This window comes from Tachypleus tridentatus, chromosome 13, assembly GCF_004210375.1.
Source record: "Tachypleus tridentatus isolate NWPU-2018 chromosome 13, ASM421037v1, whole genome shotgun sequence".
NCBI classification, from domain to species: Eukaryota; Metazoa; Arthropoda; class Merostomata; order Xiphosura; family Limulidae; genus Tachypleus; species Tachypleus tridentatus.
In genome coordinates this window covers 221,828,943-221,840,993 of record NC_134837.1, presented here as the reverse complement: position 1 = coordinate 221,840,993, position 12,051 = coordinate 221,828,943, and the positions used below count along the sequence as shown (strand labels likewise).

Here is a 12,051-nt window from a genome sequence, read left to right as displayed (position 1 = left end):
TCTACAATTCTAATGTATAAACACCTGAAAATGTATGATTACAGTAGCAAGTTACCTTGGATGTTCAGATTCGCAACACAACCTGTACACTATGACCACATCAGCCCTTTAAAGGAGAATCAAAAACAAGATAATTTACTATGAAAGCACAAATATTTTAATCAAGTTTCCTTGGTCATTCTAAAAATATTTTACTTTTAGTACATTTTTTTGCTGCATTATTCCATAAGTTTTGAAATTAAATATTACTCGAAAACATTTTAGTGATGATGATACTTTATAAACTATTGATTTTTAAAATTATTAAGGACTTACCTAAATGCATGAAATGAGAAGTGTAATCTTTCATATGTTTGAACTTATTTACCATGAAAATATACGAGTCAATTCACTGTCATTAGTAAACATCCTTTACCTACTGATAACTTCAAAATAGTAACACCAGGTTCAAATTTTGAGCTGCTGGATAAAGAAAGCCTGTGCGTTAATTTAATATTCTTAAACTTTCTAAAATATACTTATTTATTCTCTTCTGTACATCTTGTATATATTATTTATCTATATTAAAACTTGTAATCACTGTTTTGTGTGTGAAAGTACTAATATGTACATTGTATGAATAAGGTAAATAGATGACTAGTAACTACATGATACGTTTTCTCATAAACACATAGCACACCTTTATAAAACTCAACATGGAAAAGAATACCCTCAAACATTTATCAATGCTTAACATTGTCTCTGCATTATCTTAATAAGTCTCTAAATTACAATCTTTAGCAGCCAGTCCTGCTCTTTTACAATGAAATCTCCCAGATCATGGATAGTCATCACTTGTCTTGAAAAGAAATTCAAGCTTGAGAGAACGATGAGTGGGCTCAAATGGATTCAGGTCTGGAGATTGAATGAGCCACTTCACACTAACAACAGTCTTCTCTGATATAACTGTGTTGCCTCCAAGTAAGATCATAACAATTACTCAGATATGTGGCCCTAAACACCACCCAAAACTGAAGACATTGTTTCTTAATGTTATTTTAAACCTAGTTTTATTTACACCATTATAATTGAAGATTCTTGTTTTGGATGTATCAAACGTGGCCAATAGTGTATAGAAAAGTTTAGAACTTCACATACTTTACCGGACACACACACAGAAATAGATAGATAGAGAATATACAAGAATTTACTTCCTATCTATAATACTTCTTACATATTTTGAAAACATGTGAAATTCATAAATACATATTTACTATTTAGGTTACAAACTTTAATTTTTTAAATTATCTAAGTTTTTTATTTTATGGGCTAAAATAAACAAAAAGAACTAAAGATATCCCACAGTATAACAACAGATGTAATATGTTGTAAATATATAATATTTACTATATGAACACCAAAATATGTTAACATAAGCAAAAATGTAATTAACTAATAGCAGTTACTATTATTAAGTAAGCTTTCCAAGAAACATGGTATAATCAACCAATAAAATCACCAAAACTGAAACAAATTCTCCAACCCAACACACACTAACATGCATGCAACACTAAATAATCTTAACTTGAAGCAATGTTTTTTGCAGGAAAACAAAATAATTATTTATGTCTAACTTCTCTATATACATTTACATTACATACAGTGAAAGCTTAACTTCATGAAGCTTTTTCTAAGTTGATAGAAACAAACTTTTACATATACTGTTAACTTATGCACAGCAATATTTCTACATTTTCAAAAACGTATTTTCTACATTCAAATAATATTTTTTTTTAAATTTCCTCTTGAGCTTAAAACAATCTTCAATCAGCTAGTAAATCCTTCCAGAAAGTATAAGGGGTTCTTATGATGGAGTATTCTGGAGTCACTCTACCAGTCCATCTGAGTTTCCAAATATTTCAAAGCTGTCAAAAATGATGTCAGACAATAACCTTCTTCTCCCATCAAGTATCTAAGAAAGCAGGAACATTCATCTTTTAGAAGTCTTTTGAACAAATATCAAAAACAAAAAGGCTTCAAAGAGATGTGGAATTCTGTAGAGAATAAATAGTTTAGTTTTAGACTTAGGCACTAACAATATGGGCTTATTTACTGAAAAGTCAAAAGTATAAGAAAACCTAAATGAATGGCTTTTAGGATAGGTTATACTCAACACTATATGGCTATAAAAGCACAATATAAAGGGAGAGCATGTAGATGTCTCATATAAAAACATGAAGCATGATAATACGAAAGAATGAAAACTTTTCATTTTTGAATTATACAATGTCTGTCCTATGTGTAAAAATTAATATGTGAGAAACTATTCTAAGGTATTCACATAACAAAGCTATAACACTGCTGAAAAACATGTTAAATAAGACTAATTCATGGGACATATAGGAAACTTATTCCATAATTCTGCCAAATGAGTTTTAATTTCAGTAAAAAGATAAGATTAATTAACCATTTCATGACAGGCCAGGAGCAAAAGGTCATGTCATCATGTTTGTTGATTTGCAATCAAAATTTTATTGGATTACTACAGCATGAATTTAAGTCGGTAAGTTTGGAATCAAACTGTAGATTATAATTCAATCTTTAATATTATATACAAGTTAATTTCTTGGTTTAAAAGTAAATATCAAAAAAACACACCTAAATATAGATGCAGCACTGTTTAAAAGCAGATGTTTGTGATGTCTAAAGTCTATAGTTTTGTACAAATTAGTAACTCAAATTACCAATATTAACAAGCTGGAATATATAATCAGAACCTCATATCTTTTTATTTTTCTGAGATATGGCTTATGTACTGTATCAAACACAGTGACCCCATTCAACTCTAATTTTGGAAACAGTCCCTTATATATATATATCCTTACTTCAATATATGACATGTGAATAACCAGCTGACAGTTTTGAATGTTCCCCAAGAAGTTTTTTAAAACATTTTATGCTGTGAAAAGGCTACTACGTTTTTTTCAAACCAAGAGATTTAAGAAGGTAGGTTGTGTCTTTACATTTTAGTTTCTAAGCTTAATAAATTATAATGGAATTCTAAGGAATCAGTATAATTACGATTTTTTTTTCGTTATTCAACTGTGTATATATATATAACCTAAAAAAATTTTTGTTTGATATCCTTCATGTGCAAAATTTTAATAGGCTTAGCAACCTATATCCAGCAGCAACCGAGTTCAAATGTTGTAGCTAGAAGAGATAACTGTTTGCTTCACTTCTTTATTTATTATGCTGCATTTTAAGAAAAATAAGTTTAATAATTTGTTTCTAAATAGTCTGTATACATATATAATGTATAATAATTGAAATGTGACTATATATTATAAAATACCAGTACACTAAAACACAGCCAAGACAAAGACAAAAGGTCACTTTTATATTATTGGGTTTGTGTGCATCACATCAAAACAAGTTATGTAATGTTAGCTAGGCATGACTGGAAGGTTAATATAATAACAAATATATATATATTATAACCATAATTTTTTTAAAGGCCAAAACAAAACACATTAATATTAAAAAATAAACAAAATACACTGCATTTTTAAAAAATGCATTATTGAAGCTTTATGCAGTTAAGTACAACAGCCTTATTATATTGCTGTAAATGTAATAAAATGTAATAGCAAAAGATGTCTCTCATGTCCTGCTCTAAAAAAAATTTTTTTTCTTATATTTAATTTTTATCTTTATCTTTTTCTTATTTTAACTTGGGGGAGCAGTCACCTTTCCACAACTGTCTGCAGGCAGAAAGGGTGATATAGATGTGGGACATTATGGATTTGGGCACCCACATCTCACTCTCTTGTTTCTAACTTTTTTATGTGAGACTAGACTGACTGATGGTGTATCCCCACTGCAATGTAGGTTCTACTTCCACAGCCATCTCCAAAACCGAGGATCACTTTATAATCCCATATTTTAGCTTGTACTCTAGGATGTTTTTTAATGCAGCATAATTTGTTTATTATTTTAATGTTAATGTGTTTTGTTTTGGTTTTTAAAAATTATGGTTATAATATAATTAATTAAAGGTTGGGATCTGCTGTTTCTAATGCAGTCTTTCCTCATGATTTTGTTTACTTATTTAACTTCATTTAAATGTATTTATTTAATTTCACTAAAATATATGTAATATTATGAGACTTAAGCTACTTACACTAAAAATTTGTATTTTCATATTATAATATTTAGTCATTTTAGCACCAAAAAGAGCATAATTTATATTTATTTCTTCATTTTTTATGACGGCTATGAGGTAAGTCAGACCTCACAGTTATTGTATAGAAAACATAATATAAAGTGTTACCGAAAACAAACAGTTGAAATGTATTTAAGAGGATTTAGAGATTAAACAAATAATATTTGAGATTTTTGGAAGAAAGAGTAGTTTTTGTAATCATAACATGAAATCACTTTTTACTCAAACTAATAATGAAACAAACTATTTTCACAAACGAATCATTAGTCATAATATTTCATTAAAAAATCTGATTTTTTGTGTGTGCAAAAAAAATTTGTAGTGCTTAATTTGCACTATAACTTTTGATGCAACATATGTATCTTCAAAAATTTGTAGTGCTTACTAAGAGACTACAAACTTTTTTGAGGACACATATGTTGCATCAAAAGTTATAGTGCAAATACTTAACATGTACAAATCTACAGACAAACTTGTGTATTATTATACTGCCCCCATTGTGAAAGGGTTAAGCAAACAGAGAATTGGTTAACCTTGTATCATTTACACTGGTATTTTAGGTTCTTTCCTAGTGTTATATATCTTATGATCTAAATTCAAATGTAATAGTATGAAAGTATGATAACAAAGGTCTAAAAAGATATCTATTAAACTTACTTAACCCTTTCGGCGCGGTTGGTGACCGCAGTCTACTTGAAGGCTCAGTGCAGCAGGCGACCTTCCTTTATTCCTGTTATTCTTATGTATTGAATTTAACATATATAGTATTGGGTACAATCACTGAATATTTCAGGGACTTTTGTTGAGTTATTGCCGAGATATCATGCTTTTAGTACTGATATCGTAATTAGTTGAAGTATGAAACATATATATTCAGTGCCATGCCAAACATCAAAATTTTTTATTCAGCACTGAAAGGGTTAAAAAAGTACTCATCCATCATTCAGTTCATCAACATTTAATAATAGATCTGCCTGGTTTTACCTCCTGTAGCTTTAAAAATTACCTACTTTAACACTTAAGAAGTATTTAACACAATTAGTATGCTATGCCTGGCTTTAAGACACAGAACAGATCCACCAAAACAAATTTTTATTATTATAAACTCTTTTAACTCCTGACCTTTGGTCCATGAGTTGGTCCAATAACTGACATTCTGAAAACAACTGGGGAAGATCAGTTTTTATCAAAATGTAGCTAACCACAGGAAGTAACTCATCAGCACTCCTAATAATAATAATAACAACAAAATATATAAATAAATAAACACCCTCATTTGCAGAGAAAAAATATGATAAATTATTTATGAGAACCAAATGTATACTTGAAGAGGTTTCTTATTAGCACATTTTTGTAAAACAGTTCTTAAAACAATTATAATTCTTATTACCCAAATCAAAAGATTTAAACTGACAGATCAACTGGTATCAAAAATTTAAAGTTTAACTACAGTAAAACCTTGATTAACAGACAATGCACCATTAAGGGCAGATAAATTCAGTCTTTCTTTTTCTATTATTTGTAACCAAAATAAATCATTTGTTTGGAATTAAACACAAGCTACACAATGGGCTATCTGTGCTCTGCCCATCATGTGTTTTGAAACCCAGTTTCTAGTATTTGAAGTTCACAGACATACCACAAAGAGACCAAAATAAATCATGCAATAATGAACACCTCGATATTTCAGATTAAGTGCAATGTCTTTAGTATCCTTTCATCTATGGGCACTCAATTTGTATGCCTGTACTAAAATCCAAGCATCTCACAAGGACGACCAATACTCAAACACTTTCAATGTTTAATGGATCAGCTCCAAACCATATGCTATAATAATCACTTTCATAGATTGAAAGTGCAATCTTACTACTCTAAGGAATTCTTGTTGTAAACATAGTAGAATACATACACTGATAAATTCCATATTGTGTTCTTGGAGAACAAGTTAACTTATTTTTGTGCTTGTACTTTGTTGCTCTTGGAAGTATAATTTTATGGTGTCATTTAAACAATTTAATAACATAAGCAGTGATCTACTGCTTTATTTTCAGTGAATTTCTACTTTGGTTGTTTAGAGTAAAATAAGCACAGAAAATTAATGTCTAATTTTTAGTAATTCAAACTCTAAAAAGAAGTACTCTGAAATTTTGTGACTAATAACATATTTAAAAAAAAAGGCACAGCTAATCCACCTACTAGTATGTCTTGTTGACAAAACAAACATATTATAGTTTCTATCAGTTTATGAAAGTTATCTACTTAAGTGTGCCTCACTTTGAACTGTCTAAATGTATCATATAGTTATATTTCTAATAAAACTAAGTTTCAAACTTATAAACCAAAAACAAAATTTAGTCATGGAATAATTTTTCTTTGATAATTTTTGTGACTGGTTAACTTTAAAAATGTAATACACTCAGTCTTCTAGGTTGTGGTTTTGCAAGTTTAATATCCTTATCATGATACTCTGAAAATTATATATGTGTTTAGTTGCTGCTGGAATACAAGACTTATCCTATGTTATTAGTCAATATAATGTTTATAGACAGTAATAACCAGAATTCTAGTAAGCTATAGAAACTAAAACATACTACACAAAATCAATTTTCATAACCAGTCAGTTTGATATTTGATCTTTCTTTCATACATATGAACAAAATATTTTGTTATTAAAAATTATAAGTATCTTGTATACAAAAAATATTATATTAATTATTTCTACTAGAAATATGTTATTTATCTACTGTAGTTATCTGCACTCAAGGTGATATACTTTTATTTTACAGTTTGAGTTTTATTTGCATAACCTCTAGACTTTTTAAATGAATATCAAAACGTTTTTTAAGGTAAATGTTAATATTTTAGTTTTCATTTTCTCTACCATATCACTAGCTGTAGATATCATCAACATACAGTGTACTTAAATGTTTAAAATTAAGAAACAGAAAAAATGTATAAATCTTTTTGTATTTTGTAGAATATCTTAAAATACCTTCTTTTGGTTGTATTAGTTACTTCAGGCCTTTTTTCTTTTCACATACAGTTAATTTTTAATATTTTCTTTCTCTTTTAGTACTTATCTCGGCATAAGTCAGTATATCTTCAGCAGCGAGGTACAAGTCTTTGGCAAAATTATTTTACCATAATACAAAAACTTAAGTTTTGAGAACTGATGCAGAGTATGATGTATATTTATAAAATGTTTAAACCTTTCAATTGCACATTTAAAAAAATAAATAATATATAATTAACTAATATATAAAAGTAAGACCTAAATACAATTTAACTGTCTAATTACAACATACTTAGCTAAGCAAAACCTGCAAATCCTATTGTGGATAAAGCAGCCAATGATACTGCAAGAAGTTACATCTTCAAGATGACAAATGCATGTGAATTTTAAAATAACAAGTTAGATTATAATGCAAAATGAGTTCTTTCTTATGATTATACACATGCATATGATAATACTCAAGCAAAAATATAGAAGGTGGACATGACACTCATCAGGGGTTGACAAAATTTATTACTTGTTTCTACTGCATTTAGCCACAGGGACATTTAAAACTTACTGTGTTCAATAAGCCAAGTAAATTTCTTTATTGTCTGAACATACATCTACACAACTGGTTATCTCAAACACAAATGAGATTGTGAAAGTTTAGATTTTTCACAGCTTGTGAGTCACATGACAATAAAACCTACGACTAAGTATTTTTTCAAATAGTTCCTTTTAAATATAGGATTTAAAATTTATATTGCACAAAACTTTGAATCTAACATACATTATAATGTTAAATTCATTCACACAAATCAACAGTAAAGGTATTTCATTAAATTCTGAATGTAACTCAGTGACTTGTGCACAAAGGTATTTAAAGGGGCACCTGGGACAGAAGGATTAACACAAACTGGAGTTTATAAGAAGAATTTTCTATGAATGTATATAAAATAATGATGTATATCTCCCAAATGTATCTTTATTAGCTCAACAGTTTGTTATTACTGTTGGTAGCAACTAATTATAACCTACAAGTTCACTATTCCAGTTGAATTTATAGTTTAGAAATTGCTGAAACCAAAAAAACAAAACAATGCTGTTAGTATGCTTTAAGAACCTACCTTCATTACTCCTTTGATACAAGAGTCTTATGTATGTACTTTCTTTTTCCAAACTCTTGTAGATTGTACTTCAAAACTGAAACTAACATGTTAATGTAGAGTATCCAGGATCATGAGACATATGACCAATCTTGGCTATTACAAAAAATAACAGTTAAGGGATAATTGATTTTTCTCTATCCTAGCTATAAAGCACAATTTGTGTTATTAAATAATGTCAATGGCATCCCTGAGTTAAATTTACAGCAAAACAAATATCAGATAAGGCTAATCATATAATATATGTAGACAACTACTATGGTACCATAGATATGATAGCTCAATATCTCATAGACATTACTACAAATCATGCACTGATGTAGCATGCTTGAAAATGAGTGAATTAGTAGCCTATTAGAACAATTTGGCCTATTCCTCCACTGACAGTCTAGCACAAGCCATGGTTATGCACCACATGCTATGCTTAAAGTACCCAAACTTTTTATTTGGGCAAATAAACCACTGACTAGAAATTCATTTCAGAGCATAAACATAGTAGTACATTCAACTCTGCTCTAGTGGAGCATTTTTGCACTATCAGTCATACAATTAACTTAAAATGATACAAAATCCTTGATTAAGGTTACAACCAACCTATAGTAAACTTTCTTGAATCATGGTATATTTGCAACATCAAAACTCAATTGTGACAACATATTGGGTTGAGGAATAATTCATGAGAGTTTTTTCAAGTTAAACAAATATATTCATAAATGAAACACTTTCACAAAATATTTCATGTCATTTGGTAGATAATTTTTTGCTCTAATAGATGGTGTGTTTGATTTTCATATGTTTTTAATTTTTGCTTTCATTTTCAGCTCATTAAATGGACTGTCAAGTGGACAAAATCGAGCATTTTCGACACTATCTGCTTTTCGCATTTAATTTCTTGCAATTTCGTTTAAAACAATGCATACTATATACCTAGGTATTACATGAAATAAAGTATCATAATAAATGTTTTGGGTGTAATGTGTTCATGCATTGAAGTATTGTATAGTCTTGCATGTAATGCTTGAATGAAATTATTTAAAAATGCTCACGAATTATTCCTCAACCTAATACCTTATCATAGCCTTAGCCTATATTTTACTTTTCTTCAAGTCATTTTCACATATTTCCAACAACTTCCTTCTTATACATTTGCTGGCACTTTTCTCTTCAATGTCACATGTGATTTTCTTTTTAATTTAAAGATGTTTTATAGTCTTACCATTATTCCTCCTACTGATAAAAACTGTTCATGTTTTAAACTTTGGACAGTGTTAAATATTCTTTTAGTAAAGCTACTTACCTCCTTCATGAACTAGTGCAGTAGGTGCACAGCTTTATTTACCATGTATGAATGTACATTTGCTCAAATCCTTATTTTTGGGTTACCCAATATAGATTGATAACAGATAACCATGATTCTATCATATTGTAAACAGATATTTTAATGGATATAAAAGCACAAACATGCATTTTATTTTTGTTTTTCTACACCATTTATGCTTGTTAAATAAGCTAGTATTAGTTAGTGTCAATCACTCATAAATTATTAGGCTCATATTTAAACAAACTTAGCTGTACTTGAAGTGTTTTTAAAAATCCTAAGCTATAAAAAAATAAAAAAATGACTTGCCATAAAATACAGCCTAGATAATATCCTGAGTATATAATATGATGTAAAGCTTTATGTATGATAAAGAAAGAAGAAATACACACTGGTTAATGTAACTGCACCATGACTAGCTAAGAACTAGAATTTTGAGTAGTAACTACTTCTATCTTATGTTGTAATATGCAACTTGGATGACCACATGTAAATGGTAATATTTGTTATTTTTATACTGTAACCAAGAACTGCTTTTCCATGTGTAACTGCACATTCACTATCCTATAAAAATAGAACACACAACGTTTCATGATGACATGGGACCTATTGGTCAGTTTTGATTGTTTCACACACTAAACTAAATTAACTTCAAAACAAAAACAGATTATACACTTATCAAGCTCTTTCTTTTTTATAGTTGCATTTATGTATTTTCATAGATTTAGTATGTCAACTAAATTGTGCTTGTTTTGCATTATATATTAAAGCACAACAAGTTGAGTAAACCCAACATTCAAAGCTTGAAATCTATTAGGTCAAACAAGAGTTTACACAACTTAGCATTACCATTATTGTTCTCCATCAATATTCAACTTGGTTAATTTAATCTAAAGACAACACATTCTATATTAAGTTTAATTATTGAAATTTCATAGTAATTAACAGAACTGAATTAATTTTGTCATCTATCTGCTACACAAGTGTCTAGAAAATTGAATAATCTATTCTATTCCATTTTAGCTATTCATGGTCAAAAACTGCCTACTTCTCAACCATTTCACAAGACTGCTTTACTTAGTTTTACCTATTCATGATAAACAACTGCCTACTTTTCAAACACACTACACAAGACTGCTTTACTTAGTTTTAGCTATTCATGATAAACAACTGCCTACTTCTCAACCACTTCACAAGACTGCTTTACTTAGTTTTACCTATTCATGATAAACAACTGCCTACTTTTCAAACACACTTCACAAGACTGCTTTACTTAATTTTACCTATTCATGATAAACAACTGCCTATTTTTCAAACACACTTCACAAAACTGATTTACTTAGTTTTAGCCATTCATGATTAACTGATATCTATTTCTCAATCACTTTTTAAAAACCTCTGAATACACAAAGCTTTGGGAAAAGCTAACACCTTTTTGAGTCTTGATTCAATATTATTTTGGTAGTATTCAAATGCAGATTCTCTAATGACACATTAGCATTTTTAAAACTTCTTTGCATATTAAGTTACTGTATTTTAGTAATGTTAAATTTTTACTCAATGTGAAAAGGTACTTTACTAATTATGTATAGTAACTGTATATTCAGATGATAAAACAAGTATTTAAAACATAAAATCCTTTAATGAAAAAAGTTTAAAAAGTAATCTGATTGAACAACTTCAACAAATCATAACAGAGTGTCACTATTTAGATGAATTTTTTTTCCTTCACTAAAAATTATAAAGAAAATTTAGTATCATATTTCAAGTGTTGGTGTTCTGCAATGCAACAAATTTAGAATCCACTTATGTCAGTACCTTGAAGTAGTTATGTGTAACAAGAATATCTTCTTAAGTTATTATTTTATTTAAGAACAAAAAGTATAAATAAAAAGGTGCATAAGTATTACAGGAAAGTGTTGCAAAAGCAACAAAAACAAATGATGTATCACTAATTAGCAACTTACGTTCAAAATAAATATAAGCAATTTAGCATACATAATTTGAAATGACTATTCTATGTCACTGAAGATAAAATTTACCCCAAAATTGCTACAGCCTTTTTTTATGGATTTTATACATAAACATGAACTTGTTTCAATTTGTTCAACAATTTTCAAGTTATGAATTAATTTAATAAACTAATGCTATTTAAAAAATATAATTAAAATATTAAGAAGCTCACTAAACTGAGATTAAACTAAAACAACAGAGAAGTTTAATAACAAGCTGACAAGAATGATTACTTTTAAGTATCTGAGAAAAAAATAGCATATTTGAAATTTTTCTTATGCAATGAAAAAACATCCCAGACTGTTAATATTAGCAATCTTGTATAATTGTATTGTCATATATTACACAAAAACAA

At 28.6% G+C, this 12,051-nt stretch overlaps 1 protein-coding gene across 9 annotated transcripts in view; it reads right to left on the bottom strand.

Annotated features, from left to right (window-relative positions):
- Positions 1-1,160: 1,160 nt before the first annotated feature.
- The window catches only part of LOC143240526 (VPS9 domain-containing protein 1-like), a 104,372-nt gene continuing 93,481 nt past the window's right edge, over positions 1,161-12,051 (bottom strand). For 7 of the 9 annotated variants that reach the window (XM_076483091.1, XM_076483097.1, XM_076483092.1 and 4 more), the window contains 2 exons: positions 5,327-5,431; positions 1,161-1,951 (listed from right to left, as the gene is read on the bottom strand). In XM_076483091.1, the coding sequence (XP_076339206.1) occupies positions 1,870-1,951; positions 5,327-5,431 (187 nt within the window). In that variant the 3' untranslated portion in view covers positions 1,161-1,869. Of the gene's footprint in view, positions 2,034-5,326; positions 5,432-12,051 lie in introns of all 9 variants that reach the window. The other 2 variants (XM_076483095.1, XM_076483090.1) reach the window with 1 other exon arrangement.